Source organism: Melanotaenia boesemani, chromosome 6 (assembly GCF_017639745.1).
Source record: "Melanotaenia boesemani isolate fMelBoe1 chromosome 6, fMelBoe1.pri, whole genome shotgun sequence".
Taxonomy (NCBI): domain Eukaryota; kingdom Metazoa; phylum Chordata; class Actinopteri; order Atheriniformes; family Melanotaeniidae; genus Melanotaenia; species Melanotaenia boesemani.
The window spans coordinates 19078145-19096125 of record NC_055687.1 but is presented as its reverse complement, the minus strand read 5'-3'; the positions used below and the strand labels follow the sequence as shown (position 1 = coordinate 19096125).

Below are 17981 nucleotides of genomic sequence, written 5' to 3'. Positions count from 1 at the left end.
TGTAACTGTACATTTCAAAATGTCTTAAAACACAATTTCCGTCCTTTACTGAAAATTCCTGTTTAATAGGCAACATACACAACGACTTTTGATGGCATTTGGCAGTTCTTTGGTGCTTCAGTGAGCAGGATAAAGATCTTGAGCCAAAAGTTTTGTTAGACCACTTGTTCTAAGGTTGAACCACCCGGTTCCTCATACTGAACTGTTTTAAATTATTTTTGAGTCAATATTTGGTGTTTCTGCATAACTTAAGAAGTGAAGGCTGCTTCTGTTTTTTTTTATTTGTCATTATTTTTGTAGTCGATGTAACTGTTTTACATTCCTTTATAGATTATCCAGAAAGGGACAAATGACAATTAATGCTTCAAGGGTAGAAAAAAATATTTTTTTCCAAATTTTGAATGAGTTAAAATCAGAGACAGATGTTATTGGCATTAATTTTAAAAAAGGGTTACTACTGAGTCAGCGGTGTGCCTCCTGGATGCTGTTACAGATGTGTTGCTTGCAGCTGTTTGAATGAACTTGGAGCATGTCAGTTTTGCTGCTGTGATGATTTTTATAGCATTGATGTTACAAGCCACAACCTTTAGTGAGAACTCAACCCGAAGTACCTGCCTTATTTAAAAGAGGTTTTGTTTTCTAGATGAGGGAGTGGGGTGTGCTTTTGAAATGACATACAGCTTAACTGAAGAACAATATTTTTATTCAATACCATTGTAAGCTGTGGAAAAGCTAAAGAACCTGTACCAGCATCATTTAGACATGGCCCCATGCAAATAACCTGTTTCAACACGTCAGCTATACCAGCATGGATATTTGATTGAATAAACTCACTTTAAAAAGGAACATGGGTCAAGCCTGATTTCTTTAAAATGTGTCTGATGTAACAAACAGCATAAGTCTTTTTGGCTTAAAATAGTAGGAAAGATTTATATTAATAATTACCTACATTATCTGCAATATTAGAAGATATTTAGTGTCTAAATTGTGGATCAATAATGAGGAATCATTTTAACTCCTCTTGATCTGAACATTAGTTTAATGTACACTCACCACTTAGAAAACACTTCTGCAATTTAATGTGATCTAATCCAACAGCTTCCAGTGGCTGATGGTGAAGTAAACTGAGATGTACTTGCCTAAAAAAAAACTAAAAATGCAATTAAATAAACTTAATAGAAATGAACATTAATGTTATAAATTCAGCAAATAAGCATCATGCAGCCTCCAGTGTTAGTTTTCCATGTTTCCACAAAGGTAAAATAAACAGATTTGCAACCAACAACAGTTTTCACAATCAGAATTTTTCTTGATTTAATCACAAAAACTGAAAAATCATTGCTTTCCCTTAAAAAAGTTAAGAAGTAAATGATTTGGCACTAGTTTAAAACTCATCTCCAACATGCATGCATTTAAACCTTTACCAAAATAAAAGCCTAATCTGCCAGCCTTTGGGGCCGGAGTTTCCAGATGACCAATGTGAATTCAAATAAAACAATCTAAGAAAAAGTAACTCATGTACACACTAAGACTATGCTATGATGAGGCAATGTATCTACAGAAAACACTCAGATGGCAAAAAGAACAAAAGAAAACATTGGCACCTGCTTGTCTAAAATATACAAAAGCATGGGAATGATTCTTTAATGAGCCAGGCAGTGTGCCTTTTTATTTGACAGGCTTTTTCTTCGTTTTTAGTTTTCTTTTCTTTGCAGGGTTGGCAACAATCCTCTTCACTTTGAGAGGCTCCAGAGTGCAGGACGTTGGAGATTCTGTGACATCTTCAGATTCACCCTCCAGTTTCCGTTTCTGACCTCTCATCTGACCAGCTGCTTCCTTTTCCTCTTCCACACCAGTGTGGCGTTCAGGTGTTATTCTGGGTCCGGCCCCATGCAGCCATGTAAGATCTACTGACGGCACTCTTGGTTTAATAGCATCAACGGTGTCCTTGAATATTTCCTTGTCTGTAGAAAAGCACTGTCTAAATCCCAGTGCGAGGACACTTTTCAACCCCAGCGACTCTGAAACACTCCGACTCAGACAAGGCACCTGGCAGGCTGGCACACCTCTTGTTGCACTTAGAGCTATCAGGTGATCTGTCATATATTTTGGTCTGACAGACTTGCACACGAGTAGCAGTCTGAGCTCATTCCTCTCCAGAGCTTTGGTGACTTCGTTGATGCCGATGGCCAGCTGTCGTCTTGCTGCCACATCTGTCCAGCCATTTCTGATGGTTTCATGCTCCTGTTTGTCCTGACTGACCGCTTCAGGTTTAGATGCAGGCTGCTGCTCTCTCTTTTTTCTCCATGGACGAAACACTTTCAACTCCTTTTTCTCCAGACCTGTGGAGATTAATTTGTCCTTCAAAGTTTCCAGAATGAAATGTATGTCTTTCTGCGGAAGAGGGCTCCATGTTGGGGTGAAGGGTGAAGTGAAGGAGGTCTTTGTAGGAATCTGTTTTTTGTGATCCTTCTTAACTTGCTTTCCTGGAGTGGCCATGTCTCATCTAAAGTCATAACAAGAAGAGAATTTTAAGTAAAATAAGACATGAAGATTAAACATGAAGATTAAACATGAAGATTTACGGTATCAACTTTTTTTTTCTCTTATTGGCATCTTTACGGTTGCTAAGTCTGAAGCTGAAATTTTAGTTGCTGTGAGGCCAGTACTAACATCCTCTTTGTTAAGTATTACAGCTTTTGGTGTAGCAGCTAGGATTCTTTAAGTTCTTGCCTGTGAGATTTTTCCTGGTCTTGCAAAAGACTTCTACGAGAGTCTTGGTCTGTCTGTCTGCAATGCAGCCATTTTGTTCACAATTAATTAAATCGGTTTTTTCTCTCTACCTGTGAAATGTTCTCTGTCACTGGCTGCAACGGGAGCCCAAATTTCAATCGCTCCTGACCAATATTTAAGATGGAGTTTTCATGAATTTCCAACCTTCAACATAATGAGCAAATTATTTAATTTTATTTTAAACTTCAGATTCTTTGCAGTGGTTTGACACTGAATTTTGTTCTGGGATGCAGGAAAGGAGGACGTCGCCACCAGACCTGTCTAGCTGTCTACCCCTCAATTTAATCATTTTTTTACTGCCTTAGAAACACACACCATGTGTTTTTAAAGTGTGTGTTTTGGCTGCGACCTTCCTCTGCCTCCTTCTGTCTGGACGAATTGCCATTCCTGCTGTGAACTGCCTCGGTTCTCTTCTATGTGGTGGCTGCTGGTTGCCCAGGGTTTGGGGCCCTCTCGGCCTGCCTCTGATCCTTGGAGGCAGCACGGTTGCATTTGCATGGTCAAATCAACACAACTCACCCCTAATGGTTAGTACACACATCTACGTACACCCCTACATACACACATGCAGACACACACCCACACACATACACTCGCTGCTGTTGTGTTCATTGCTGTTCATGGTTTTTACAGTTTTTCTTGTCACAGGTGTCCCCATAGATTGTTGTGTTCTCTTAGAAGACTTTAAGATGTTTACGGCTTCTTTACAGGTGCGGCAGCTGCTTAGTTTCTCTGTTTAGCTTTGATTACAGTCGCTGTGGTTTGATTTCTAGCTTTTGTTTTGTTTTCTCTTTACAATTTTTCTCTTTTCTCTTCTTATTTCTCCCCTATCCACCTTTTTCTTTCTGCTATTTCTCCAGCAGTTATTAGCAAAAACATATTTTAAAATAATAATAAAGAACAACATTTAAGATCCAATGGGAGCTCCATATCCAAAAGGTTCCTCTTGGCAGAGTAAACTTGTTCAGCACAATATGGCAGCCAGACATCATCATTGTGCTGTAATGAGGCTGGACAGGACAGGTTAAAAAAAAACCTGAAAGGCTTCAGCAGTGTAATAGAAGGAATTTTATTAACGGTTTCTTCCTAACAATCATACAGTAGTATGATTCTTGGACTTCAGGCCTCAACTTGACCTAAACAATATCAGTTGACTGCCATTTCTTAATAACAGATTTGATACTTAAAGAAGCGCTATGAGAACACACAACTTTTGAGGTGCCAAACGTTTGAATTATACGGAAGCCGACAGTGGTCGCACGATATTTTAAAAGCCGTTTTTTCGCGATACCGACATAAAAACAGAGCTCTTCTCAGTACAGTCAAGCCAGCAACGGACGCAAGCTGGCGTCTGATCGAGGAACATCATTGGTCAATACTTCTGATTTTACTTCGATCAAGTCTGACAAAGTCTGAACAATTAACCATGTCTGACAATGTTTACCAAATTAACAAGATGATTGAGGTGGGCTCAAAAGTTGGTGGTTAATTACACCTGATTTCATTTAAGACATGTTGTATGGCTATGGTAAATAGTCTGTATTTAGATAGCGCTTTACTGTACATCACATTCACACACACATTCACACACTGATGGAGGAAGCTGCCATGCAAGGCGCTCAACCACGACCAAGCAGGAGCATTTTGGGGTTCGGTGTCTTGCTCAGGGACACACATGTGTAATTCTTTTAAATGAGTGACTGGCAAAAGTTAATTGGTATACAATGTACTGAGGCAGTACGTTGTTCTGTACTCAGGCATCCCAGTAAAAAAAAAACAGTTTTGTTATATCTCGAGAAAACCAATTATCCCATTATCATGAAAAAAACGGAGTTTAAAAACCGTGCCAGCATGAGCGCTCACGGCTTCTGTACAACATCTATCACATAAATTAAGAAAAAGAAATCGCATTATGTAAATCAAAAAATGTAAGGTTTTATTACCTGACTATGAAAGTAGCTCCAGTACTTTTCTGTCTTGATTTCACATTTCCAGTACAACACGGTGCTCAGAGGCCGCGGCCATCTTGCTTTTGAAAATTTCAAACTTTATTTAAAAAAAAAAAACAGACAGATGAAGCAGCGCCGACCAACTTTAAAGGGCCAGCACGACAGTCAACGATTAATCAAAAACATCAAACGTTGTTGACGTGTGTGTGTGTGTGTGTGTGTGTGTGTGTGTGTGTGTGTGTGTGTGTGTGTGTGTGTGTGTGTGTGTGTGTGTGTGTGGCAAGCCGTTTTAACATTTAATAAACGTGACTATCCAGAATTAACATTATAGATATCCACAATTTAATTTTGACTAGTCGTAATTGTATTATAAGATATCTACTATTTCATTCTGACTAGTCAAAAATACAATTAGAGATATCTAATTCATTTTTTACTGATTTTCTTTACTTATTTAAACGGTGGGTGTAAATGAGTAATGTGCATTATAATGTTGGAAAAGAAACTTCATATTTATATTACATAACTCAGAAAAGTTTTAAATCATCTAATAATTCCTACCTCATTTTCATACAATGTAATTACTCAAGCTATGTGTCTGGCATCAGCCTGTAAACCAGAAACTGTAATAATATAGACATCCTTTGAAATGAAGCAAAATATAGCAAATGGGTGAACACTGTTGTAAACGGTTGTTGTTTGTCTACCAGTGTGTGTCTACAGGTCCTGCACTCCCAGCACCTGACTGACTCTCCTCTGAAGCCCTGGGTCATCATGGAGGTCTACAGCATGCAGCAGCTAAAGAAGACTTCTGGATCTGTTCTCGTTGTTCCTCTTGTTGACAACTTTGCACATAGTTTGCACTGTTTTTAGCACAATTGCACGTTATATAGTTTCAGTGTTGCCATGCAAAGATGTGAAATTCTCTCACTACATTACATGAAGATATTTTGCCACAACTTCAATGTTTTTATTATATCATGTGTGCATATTCTGTATTTTCTTTTATTGAAATTTGATCTGTTTAATGTTGTGCTGCTACTGTTTATTCTGACTGAGAATAAACATATGAAAAAGTAAAACTGTCAAGCCTCTCATCCAGTTAACAATCATGTTTTCTATTCAGTGTTTATCTCCACAAGATTTTCTAATGTAATTAAAATTTTATGTAATTTTCATTATCAAACTGACATTGGTTATTTATGTGCTTAAGAGGCAACAGAGAGTCAAAAAGACTTTACAAAAGTCATTGACACACTTTATTATTCATGTTCAAGCCATGTACAAAACCAAAAACCATTTTTGCTGCACAAATAGTATGAAAACTTCCAAGTGTCTGACTGTACATATACATAATCGTCATCATGTGTCTCATCCTCTGTGATCATCTGATCACCTTCTTCTCCAGCCTCTCTGGTCTGTACCTGACCGCTTTCCTCTCCAGCATCATGTGTTCTCTTCATGGTCTGTAGCTCTCCAGTGTCTGCATCCTGGTGGACTCCATCTCTGCTGCTTGCAGTGTCTCTTTCCTTAGCTGATCCGTCTTCTTCATCTTGCAGAGCGTGCAGCATTTGTGGGTGTAACTGATGTGTGTCCCAGATGCAGTGATGGTGCACAGTCTGGATCAGCCTCCATCATTTCATAAGCTGGTTGACCTTCAATCACATATTTTGTGTTATTAAAAAACTAGTTACCATTGGATGCTTCCATTACATTTCACATTCTTAACCACTTAATCCAACCATTTAACCATCCCATCAGATCTCACAGAACACTCTTGGTATTTACCTGTATCTTTATAATCATTCACTCTGTGACGTTTTGATATAAGATGATTAAATAAAATAAATACTGATCAAACAGATGAACCCATTTCTATATTCCTCCCTCTTTGACTCTAGTTTACAAGTGAAGTTAGCCAATGTGAATATAGCGACTTTAAGGAGCCAAATAAAGTATATTCACTAACATTACTTACACAATAAAAACAACAGCAAAAAAAAAAAAAAAAAACTCTCCTATTTGCCTTTATGAAAATGCCCAGAGGAAACACGCATGAAAGGAGATGTGATGATGGACGTGGTGTCCTTCCCTCACCGCTGCGACCGGTGTTGTGCCGAAAAAAGCACCCCTGTCATGAAAATCACCCCCTCTCAAGGAACCTTACCAAAAGCCTGAACTAACCTATATATATATATGTATAACGCAGAAAAACAATGGTCTGTATATGGTTAATCATCAGTGTTTGACTTCTTTTCTCTGTGTGATATATATTTTTCTTTTTTGCAGCAGGTTAGTTCAGGCTTTTGGTAAGGCGAGATGCAGTTACTGTTACTTGAGGGGGGTGCTTTTGACGACAGGGGTGCTTTTTTCGGCACGACACCTCCAAAGCCTCTTTTGCAAGTCGGAAACTGAAAAACATCTAACGTTCTGGCTACTTTTCTACCATTAAAGTCGTGTGACTTAGTATGGCAGTCTTTCACACAACACGAGACTCCCATTTTATCAAAGATTATAACAAAGCAAAGACGATGAACAGCTGTTTACAACGTGTAATAAGCCAACATGGCTGGCCGCCGCCCCCGCCTCTCCCATTTTGTTACAGATATCTACAACGTCATTTTGCCTAGTCAAAATTCCAATACAAGATATCTGCAATTACTTTCTGATAAGGCAGATTGAGGATTAACGATATCTGCAATACAAGATATCTCTAATTAAAATCCCTTTTAATATATCTACAAACGAATTATAGATATCTACATCTGATTTATGGATATCTGTAATTCCGATTAAAGATATCTACAATATAATTTTGACTAGTCAAAACTCCAATTCAAGATGTCTATAATGTTATTCTGGCTAGGTAAAACTCATTTTAAGATGTGTCGAAAAACAAATGCAGATATCTTTAATTAAGGAAATTTGGAGATATCTTGAATTGGAATCATGCCAAGTCAAAATTATATTGTAGACAACTTTAATTGGAATTACGGATATCCATAATTCAGATGTAGATATCTGCAATGTGAGTTGTGGATATCTGCAATTTAACTATGACTGTCTGTTATGACACGCCCCATAGACATGAATGGGGAAAGTGACGTCATTTGTCATAGTAAAAATTAAATTGAGGATATCTGTAATTACAATTGTGTATAGGAAGAATTAAATTGTGGATATCTGAAATGTTATTTTTGAATAGGAAGAACTGAATAACAGATATCTGCAACACATATCCTGTCTGGTTATTAAATATTAAAACGGCTTGCCATAGTGTGTGTCTGTGCGCATGTGTGTAAAGGCAGAGAACGAGGCAGCCAATCAGCTCATTTGCAGCTCTCTCCTCCCTTCTCTGCAGCACGCTGCTTGGCGTACAGATATTGCATCGATCAGCTGTGCTGCTATTACAGCTGCGCAGAACCCTGCTCTCTTTTCCTTCATCCACGAAGATGTCACTCGAGGTAAAAGGAAAACTGCTTCTGTTTCTCTTCTTTTTAATTTTTTTATTTATTAATAAGATACATCGTCATTCCCTCAAACTAACAACGAATGTAACGTTGCTATGGGAACGGTTTTTAGATCCTGTTATTATCCATCTTTGACAGTGTACTAGCTAGATGTAAAAAAAAGAAGAAGAAGAAAAAAAAGGGGAACAAAACCAACCTGTCCTTCAAAGAGGACTCTATTCGTTCTCAAGTTCTGTGGTCCTGATGCTGCAGCTACAGTTAATTTAATGTAGATCAAATGTTTGCGTATTAAAAATATTTCAGGAATTGACAATGAATGTCCTACCAGGTAAGAGGTTGTTAGGTTTATATCTATGTTATAAGCATATATAATTATCTGTTCTGCAGTGCCCCAGATCTTTTGTAAAGCAGATTATTCAAGCTGGCACAAAAGTACCAGAGTCTTGAATAAAAGCCCATTGTTTATCTCCAACTTGTGCAACAATTGGTTTCCCAGGCTTTTGACCATGGCTATAATACTATGCTCAAATTTGGGATTCAGTGATGTCTGTAACTAATTAATATGCATATTCTCATGCTGTTTAATTACTATGCATTCCTGCTGCACAAAAGTTGACTGTTTCATATGCCTCACTTAAGAGAGGAAGTAAACATAATTGTTAGATTTTAAATAAATTATAATTACGAAGGCTTACATTTCTTTTCTAACCATCCATAAATATTCAGGCAGAGTTTAAGACAGTGGCAGAAGATGTGAAGAAGGTGAAGACAAGGCCTTCAAACGAGGAGATGCTGACACTGTATGGCCTTTATAAGCAGGCCCTTATTGGAGACATTAACACTGGTATGACATTAATGCACATAGGCCATAAATATCATCAATTAATGCTCCTTGAATTCAGAGTATTTCATTGTTGTGATGTTTTCAATTTGTAGATAAACCTGGAGTATTAGATGCAACAGGAAATGCGAAGTGGAATGCCTGGAATTCAAGGAAAGGTAAGATGTTACAAACATGTAGGTGTAGTCACTTGCTTTAGAATATAATACTAATTCAGTGGTATAATGTGGAACGATTACAACATTCTTGACAAAGAGTTGATGCTGTACAATGTTTATCATTCATATTAATAACAGCTGATATATTATTTGGTCATACAAAAAGTTAAGGAAAAACTAATATGATTAGGAAAAGTGAAAGGATCACCAAAGCTTGAATACCTATCTCAGTGGGAAATCAACTCACTGGCATTTCATTCCCTAAATCCATGCCACTTGCACAACTTAAACAACAATATATTGATATGTTGTCCTTTCAGTGTAAGTCATTTATGTTTGTGCTCTCTTTCAGGAATTTCCAAGGATGATGCCATGTCAACTTACATTACACATGCTAAGGAAATTATCAGCAAATATGGGATGTAAGACTTAAAAGTCAAGTGGCAGGGTTAATGTAGAATTTATGAAAAGCTACTAATTCACTTACTACAACAAAACTGCTGTTAGTCTTCTGCTGCCAGAGGCCACAATTATGCAAACTTACACTGTAGGTCATATCAAATCTTGTCCCCTTCTTCCTATTTCTTTTTTTTTTTTGTTTGTTTTTTTTTGCTGCAAAATGTTGCTGCATGTATTGATGTCATTGTTTTAAACATTAAGAAACTTCTTGTTTAATTTTTGTAGTTGTTACTAATTTGTTATACAGCGTTATATATTATGTATATCTTGGTTCAAAGAACAACAAATTAAATGTCACCATACATAGTTGGAGTTTTAAATTCTTTGTCTGCACTGTTTTTTGTGTTTTCATGTGTGAACTTTCTTTTTTAAAGTGCAAAATATTAAAAGGAAGCTTAGCAATAATTCTAACATACACACATTAGGATGTGAGCAAGGATTAATAAGATATTCTATAAAAAAGATATATTTTCTGGAGCCACAACTGACTTAGGAGACATAGTATAGGTTATGACCCCTGTGAAGAACGCCAAGCTGTTTGCGTCAGTAGATGGTGATACAGGAAAAACAGGATGCTGGAAGGGAAAACTCTAGCTTTGCACATAAAATTCTCCATCACAAATTTAAAGATCATGTCTTGAAGGAATCTATTCAAACCCAGAAAGAAGGGGTATTATAGATATGAGCATAATCACAGCAGAGGTGTGAAACTCGGAAGTCTTGAGAACTTAGCTGTAGCCCAAGCACTGACACATTGTTGATCATTAAAATAAATATAAAAATAGGCTATTTATTTAGGAATTTGTAATTTCATCTATTTTAATTTACCGAAAAAAACATATTTGTTCATGTTTGTGGTCAATATTATCTCAATTAAACGTGGAGACTACTAATCATAATCTGGTACCTCTTATGTTTGAAGTCTGGTCTTTTAAAATTTAGGTCAAGCTAATGGCCAGCGCATGCGCAGTTACATGTTCTGGGTAACGACGCACACAGACGCAAAGTGGGGTAAAGGTGAAGCCAGTGAGTGTGTCGTTAGGACAACACACTGCACAAGTCTTTCACTCTCTACGCCGATTTAAAAAAAGCTATAACATTTATGCATTAAATCCAAGTCGTCATATCCCGAAGAAGGTGAGCTTACTGAGTTAGCAATAACTTTTCTTGTAAATTAAATAGCTAACCAGCTACGATGCTATGAGGTGTAGCATTAGCTATTTACAGCTGAGTGGAGGAGTTAACTAGCGTTAACCTGCTTACTGAAAGCCTTACATGTTACATAAATTATTAAGAGCCATATAAAACTTGAGAAGCAGTTTACAGAAGTCTGTCTTTCGTCTTAAATTACTAACAGAGATTCAGTTTCGTGGTTGTGAACGGGCTTAATGATGCAGATTTATTAAAGACAGAAACACAATAAGTGAACTTAATTCCTAATATCTCATTGTACTACCATAGGAGCTTGAAAATAAAAGGACGATAAAGCATGATATGACGGGCATTCAACCATCAAAACGTTTGAAGAATGACTTACCTTTGTGCATTTTATATGTTGTATTTTAGATCTTTTTTTCTTTCTGTTTTTAGTCATATTCTTTTATTTATTTTAATGCACTTGTTATTGCTTCTTGCACCCCCCTGTCATGCTTTTAATGTTTTATATAAAGCACTTTGAATTGTCTTGAACATGAAATGTGCTATAAATAAATTTGCCTTGCCTTACCTAAATTACAAATGAATTATTAGAAAGTGGGTGTGAGTTGGTATATTTTAATTCTTGTTTGATTTTCTCCTGTTCGTGTAGTTCTTTTGTAGTACAATGACCATTCAGTTGTAAATCAGTTTGAAAAATCTTAACTTTGTGTAATTCATTTAGTTTAAACACTTGATTTGAGTTTTAGTTATATTTGTTCTTAATAATTTAAAACTACATCATGAATACAGGAATAAATCCTGGAGTGTAGCTTACATTTAACATTTATTTGTGTTTCAGGGGGGAAAAGAAATGGCTAATCATTTGTCAGAGTCTGTACATGAGAGGACCTTTCAGTACCAAAGCAGTCTGCCGCCCCTGCCTGTCCCATCACTAGAGAGCAGTCTTTCTAAGTACCTGGATGCAGGTAAGATTCCTTACTGTCACACTCTACAGCCACCTTTTACAGACTTAAAATATTTACTTAAGCAAAGACAGTCAATAAAAGAGAAATGTTATTGTATTTGAAATTGCTCCTGCTGCTTTAACATTTCAGCTACTGTAACTGCAAAACGATATTCTAACTTATATTTTACCTTTTGGACCATATGCGCTTATCTTTGTTTTTCAACTGATTGATTTAGTCAACAGTTGGGTTCACACTGACCTTGAGCTTTGCTGAAAATGGGGGAAGTAGAACCAAATTTGGTTTTGTTTCAATGCACAAATGCTGAAACGAAAATGTATAGTTTCATTTTTTTGTTAAAATATGTGCTGGAATTCATTAGTTTGCCCCAGTATATTAGAGCAAAGCAACTACACTTATTGTCTGATTTACATTTCAGATGTTTGATAACAATAATTATTTTTTTCCTCTTTACTGGATTAATTAGACTGGACTAATTTTTGTCCCCCATCGGCCTTGATTCTTTTATTTATTTCCGCTTATTGCTCCTTTAACTTACCTCAGCAGCCAAAGTAACCATTGGGCCTCTCACCTGATGAGTATAACAGCATTTGATGCTTTTTCCTTTGCTGAGTGGTTCTTGTATGGATTAATACAGCAGCTGAATACTTTTTTTTGTTGTTTACCATCAGTAGCAAACATGATAGTTATACATAGATATAAGATTTTAAAAAATTTACCACTCAGCTTTTATAAAGACTCAAATTAACTGATAACCAATCCCAGCTTGTGACTCTGTTATGCAATATTTGGCACATTCATCTGAGAATACGTAGATGTTCAGGTTTTTTTTCTTCCCCCCCTGCCCCCCTACCCCTAACACAAGATGTTTGATGTTTACATGACAAGGAAAAGGTGCAGTTAGCAGACAGACTAATTGTTTATCACCATGTTTTCATTTCTTTGTCTTCCAGTTCGGCCATTTGCATCCGAGAAAGAGTTTGAAGCTACAGTGGAAATTGTAAGGAAATTCCAGGAGGGTATTGGCAAAGAGCTGCACCAGAAATTACTGCAAAGAGCCAAGACAAGGAGGAACTGGGTGTGTAAATTAGTCAAAAAGACTTGTTTAGTCACTTTTCTACATAGAGGTTTTTCTTAGCCGGTTGTTTCTTTATGTTCTTTAGCTGGAGGAATGGTGGTTAGATACGGCTTACCTGGAGGTCCGCATTCCCTCCCAGCTTAATGTAAACTTTGGTGGCCCAGGAGCTTACCTGGAGCACTGCTGGCCGCCTGAAGAGGGAACTTATCTACAGCGGGCCAGTATCAACACATGGCACACACTGCAGTACTGGAACCTGCTTCGCATGTAAGTCATGCTTTCACGCACATTTCTACGAGCTTCAGTCATATGTCATGAACTGTTTGTTCTGCTTTTATACATGATAAAAAAAGAGTTGTTTGTATTTTCCTGCACTCTTTAGGGAGAGACTGGCTCCTCAGAAAGCTGGTAAAACTCCATTAGATATGGAACAATTCAGAATGCTCTTCTCTACCTGCAAAGTACCTGGAGTGAAAAAGGACACCATCCGTAACTACTTCAAGACAGGTAGAACTCTGCTCTATCTTTGACCTTCAGACACACCTACAACACTTTGACCACTTGCAGATCTCGGTTATATAATGTTAATTTTGTACTTTGTCACAGAGAGTGAGGGCCCATGCCCTTCCCACCTTGTGGTGATGTGTCGTGGACGGATATTTACATTTGACGCTCTTTTCAATGGAACGATCCTCACTCCTCCAGAACTTCTCAGGTAGCAACTACAAACTAATATTTCCACAACGGACCAGCCAACAACAGAATTATCAGATGTTTTCAATAAAACAAGGAAAGATGTTGTAGTTCTTACTGCTGAGTTTGAGGGATTTTACTTTCTCTGCATTGGTCCAAGGAGGTCCCTACGTTTGTGAGAGTTTGCAAAGATTGAGAAAATATTTCAACTAAATAAATAACTAGATGCAGCATTAACTGCACTATGACATGAAGAATCACATGCAAAGCGCAGTTAATGCTGCATCTAATGCTGAAAAAAAATATATATTTTAATGAAAAGCAGTTTATATAAAGTTTTTTATAGTAGCAGGGCATCGTAAAATGTGATTAAGATATTATTTACAGACCACAGAGCTGACATTAGAGCAATAAAAACAGGTATGAAATCCCAAAATAGAATCTACAGTAAGACTGCCAGTGGACAGAGAGGACTTTTTCAGCCTTCTCCTTGTGATTTTCTTTAGTACATATACAGTTTGACTACATAACAAAGTCATGTAGAACATCTACCCAAAGGTTGTGTTACAGTCATTAAAATGTTTTTAGCTAATCACATAACATCCTCTCCCTGTGCTTCTACTAGGGTATTTATTTTTAAATAAGCATAATTTTGGTTTATGTCTGTTTCCTGGTTCAGGTTGATGTATCCTTTAGGATATAAACTGGGAATAAAGTAAAAACAAAAACTGCTTCCAGCCGTTTTAAATTAATTATCATTAGGGGTTAATGGTTACTAATTCCAAGGGTTGTTTTGGTAACTAAAATATGAAGTACAAAAGTCTTAGATGTGTTACAACATCTGATGTTGGTAGAATCAGATACTGGGGAGAGATGTTGTGTGTTTGAATAAACATGGTATTTGGATTTAAGTAGGTTATATATAGTGCTTTTATTTATGTGTATGTTTGTCTTTGGTCCATGTTGCATTGATATTTCAGTCAAACCACACTAGACTTTGTTTGAATGTGGAACCAAACAATTCTTTTTAAGTGTTATCTGCTTGTTTGGCTATCACCAAGGTTTGCATGACAGCTCATCATTGTGGAAAATTATATATTTATCTTTTTATTCATTAGTTTTGTGTTACATGTCAGATTTTATATGGTTAACCTGAGTGGAAAACAGCCAGGGATGATATAGTGTGTATGTGTGGTTGAACCTTTGTAGGCAGCTGAGCTATGTGAAAGAGCGATGTGAGGGACAGCCAGAGGGAGATGGAGTTGCTGCTCTCACCTCAGATGAGCGGACTCGTTGGGCGAAGGTAAGGTAGCTCACAAGTGGAGACTTGTCAGGAACTGAACCAGATAATCATGATTAGTTGTAAATAATAATTTCTGGGGATCAATACTTTTTTGTGTATATCCTGGTAGGCAAGAGAGCATCTAATAAGCATAGATCCGCACAATAAGACGATCCTTGAGACCATTCAGAGCAGCCTGTTTGTCGTATCTCTTGATGACACGAAACCCTACTCAACTCCAGAGAATTACACAAATGTAAGAGCTGCACTTGTCTGAATCCTGTTCTGACCATAAGCAGGGTTTGTGTCTGACTTTGGGATTTTTTAAAATTATGACTGTAGATGACCAGAGAGGCTCTTTCAGGCAACCCCACCATCCGCTGGGGCGACAAATCATATAACTCAACCGTGTTCTCAGATGGCACTTTTGGATCCAATTGTGATGTGAGTTTTTATATTTGTTTCATGCTGGAGGAGTTTAGGAGGAGTCCTATCAAGAATTATGATAGCATCAAAGTGAGAGTTTAAGACATCAGAACATTGTTTTAAAGGGAAAAATGTAGATTAAAAACTTCCTTGTTTAATTGCTTTGCAGCATGCACCATATGATGCAATGGTACTGGTATCTATGTGCTGGTATCTTGACCAGCAAATCAAAGCAACAGAAGGCAAATGGAAGGTAAGCACTCACTTTAATTTAATTTCTACAAAGGTTGAAATGTTTTGTCACTGTTTCATCCTTACACACTTATCTTGTTGCTTTTAGGGCTCAGACACAGTCAGAAAAATCCCCCTTCCTGAGGAGCTGCTGTTTACTCTAGATGAAAAAGTCTGCAGTGACATCAATCATGCCAAACAGCAGTATCTCGAGTCGGTAAGCCTCCATAAAGCCTGATGAAAAATGACCTGTGTACATTCACTGCTGTGCACGTTGCTTTTCTACTGTGTCTCTGGTGTTACAGACTCGGGATCTTCAGATTGTGTGTTATGCCTTCACAGCATTTGGAAAAACAGCCATCAAATACAAGAAGCTGCATCCAGACACCTTTGTTCAGCTGGCGATGCAGCTGGCCTACTACAGATTACACAAGAAGTAGGCTACTACTCTCTTTCATCTCATTATTGTTGTTTGAATCTAATGAAGTTGATGACCCTAAATATCCCATCTTGCTTCTCTTAGGCCGGGAAGTTGTTATGAGACAGCGATGACACGGAAGTTCTATCATGGCAGAACGGAGACCATGCGACCATGCACCCAGGAGGCTGTGAACTGGTGTAAAGCCATGATAGACCCCACATGTGATGTAAATGTTTGTAAAAATTCCAGAAAAGTATATATTTATTTATTTTCCTTCAACATGTCACAAAAACGTGTTCTTTCAGGTGAATGCCAGGAGAAAAGCCATGCTGCTGGCCTTTAATAAACACAACAAACTGATGTCTGAGGCTCAAGAGGGAAATGGTGAGTAGTTATAGATTCTCAGTAATCCAGGTCCTCTGGTCTGAGACTAAAGGCTAAAGATGTCTGTTAAACCAGCTGAAGCGTGTTTGAGAAATGAATTTATGCTATTTCCTGACACTGTTGCCAGGTTTTGACAGGCATCTTCTTGGACTGTATCTTATTGCCAAAGAGGAGGGACTTTCCACTCCCGAGCTGTTCATCGATCCCCTCTATTCAAGGAGGTACTGCTGGTTTCCTTTTCTTTAAAACCATATTTCAGTACGGGATATAACAGTGTTACACAGTCTGTTGCATGTTTTGTAAAACACTATTCCTCTTCCTAACCAATATAACAATGTTCTTGCTCCAAAACTGTGACCTTTTTAATGCTCCTGCATAGTGTATAATGTATCTTGTAAACGTGTACATTGGCAGAAATGCTCACTTCAAGCTTGTTTTACAGAAGGAACATTTTAGTTTTCAAACCTTAGAAATTTTCCAAAAAGTTTACTTCATATAGGCGTAGATGCAAAGAGATCTGAGTCATGTATTATCAAATGAAGCAGTGAAGAGTAACTGCTCCATAAACTTAATTAAAAACACCTTATAGTAGTTTGAAAACTCCTGCTGAGGTCTTGGTAACTTGTTTGTGTCTTTAGTGGAGGTGGTGGAAACTTTGTACTGTCATCCAGTCTGGTGGGTTACACCACAGTCCTGGGGGCGGTGGCTCCCATGGTGCCCCATGGATATGGCTTCTTTTACCGCATCAGAGATGACAGGTGGGTCTTCTTCACAGGTTTTCATACAGCAGAAACCTCTTGGTTGAGAGAAAAAAAACCCTCAAAGGGTTTATCCAGTAAAATGTTGTAATTTCTTTTCTTTTTATTAGCTGCATTTAAATCCACGTGTTGGTTCTTCCTTTTCTTCTGTAGGATTGTGATCTCTGTCACAGCATGGAAATCTTGCCATGAGACAGATGCTGCCTCCCTATTCAATAACTTCTCCAGCTCCCTGCATGAGATGCTCCACCTTGCCACCATGTCTCAGCTCTAAGTACATAACACAGAGAGAAATGTAAGCATTGGGGTGTAGGTATTAGTATGGATGCTCACATTTCTGACTGGTTTATAATTACAGCTAATTCAGCACAAATCAATGCAAGAGTGCAGAATCTGCACCACCACATGATCTTCACCAGTTTCACAATAATTTTTGATTGTTTTTTTTAATGTTCCTTTGAGTGTCCACATATTTCCTGGTTCTCTGATTTTTTTGCTTTTTTGCTTTTTTTTCAGATTTTTTTTTTAACTGTTTCCTTTTAAATCCCAACAGTATAAATCTTAATTAAGCTAAAAGCTTATGTTTTCCACTAGTTTTAGAAATGAATAGTTGAAAAGTCATTCCACTGTAATTTACAAGTGAAATGAAATGGATTTCAGATTTTCACTTGGTCGTCCTGTTTAGACTGATGTACTCATAGTGCAATGCTTCTGGAAAAGTAAATGCATCTAATGTTTTTTTGTGTGTTGGTAACTTAAAAAAAATGAAACTAGAAATTGAGTAAACAAATATATCGTGTTGTATGAGGTGCACACACTGAACTAATCAAAATGCCTGATAGAAAATCCGCTGCCACTTTCTCACTCAACTCGCCTTGTGTTAAAATGGCTAGGAATGTAATTCTACACACTTGC

General features: G+C 37.4%; 2 protein-coding genes across 4 annotated transcripts; one reads left to right on the top strand and one right to left on the bottom strand.

Annotated features, from left to right (window-relative positions):
- Nucleotides 1-686: 686 nt before the first annotated feature.
- On the bottom strand, nt 687-4829 carry rpp38 (ribonuclease P/MRP 38 subunit). Its single transcript, XM_041988369.1, has 2 exons — nt 4737-4829; nt 687-2506 (listed from the first exon to the last, which is right to left on the bottom strand). Exon 2 carries the CDS (start codon nt 2497-2499, stop codon nt 1669-1671), a length of 831 nt encoding a protein of 276 aa, XP_041844303.1. The 5' UTR covers nt 2500-2506; nt 4737-4829; the 3' UTR covers nt 687-1668.
- A 3257-nt stretch (nt 4830-8086) lies between these two features.
- On the top strand, nt 8087-17943 carry LOC121642294 (peroxisomal carnitine O-octanoyltransferase-like). 3 transcript variants are annotated; one of them, XM_041988943.1, is made up of 18 exons: nt 8087-8206; nt 8939-9056; nt 9149-9211; nt 12747-12871; nt 12957-13138; nt 13254-13378; nt 13478-13586; nt 14774-14867; nt 14977-15102; nt 15189-15290; nt 15442-15525; nt 15613-15720; nt 15809-15939; nt 16027-16150; nt 16230-16308; nt 16436-16529; nt 16947-17066; nt 17220-17943. In XM_041988943.1, exons 1-18 carry the CDS (start codon nt 8195-8197, stop codon nt 17338-17340), a joined length of 1917 nt encoding a protein of 638 aa, XP_041844877.1. In that variant the 5' UTR covers nt 8087-8194; the 3' UTR covers nt 17341-17943. The 3 variants fall into 3 exon arrangements, with proteins under 3 accessions (XP_041844877.1, XP_041844876.1, XP_041844875.1); XM_041988941.1 differs by lacking the exons at nt 8087-8206; nt 8939-9056; nt 9149-9211 and adding exons at nt 10667-10807; nt 11667-11793; XM_041988942.1 differs by lacking the exons at nt 12747-12871; nt 12957-13138; nt 13254-13378; ... (10 more) ...; nt 16947-17066; nt 17220-17943 and adding an exon at nt 9564-10008.
- Nucleotides 17944-17981: the final 38 nt, after the last annotated feature.

Bases quoted from the DNA above. Each gene is read 5' to 3' on its own strand.
- rpp38 (XM_041988369.1), bottom strand. From the start codon at position 2,499: ATGGCCACTCCAGGAAAGCAAGTTAAGAAGGATCACAAAAAACAGATT.
- LOC121642294 (XM_041988943.1), top strand. The intron at 13,587-14,773 runs GTAGCAACTACA...GAACCTTTGTAG, and splicing joins ACTCCTCCAGAACTTCTCAG to GCAGCTGAGCTATGTGAAAG. The intron at 15,103-15,188 runs GTAAGAGCTGCA...TTATGACTGTAG, and splicing joins CTCCAGAGAATTACACAAAT to ATGACCAGAGAGGCTCTTTC.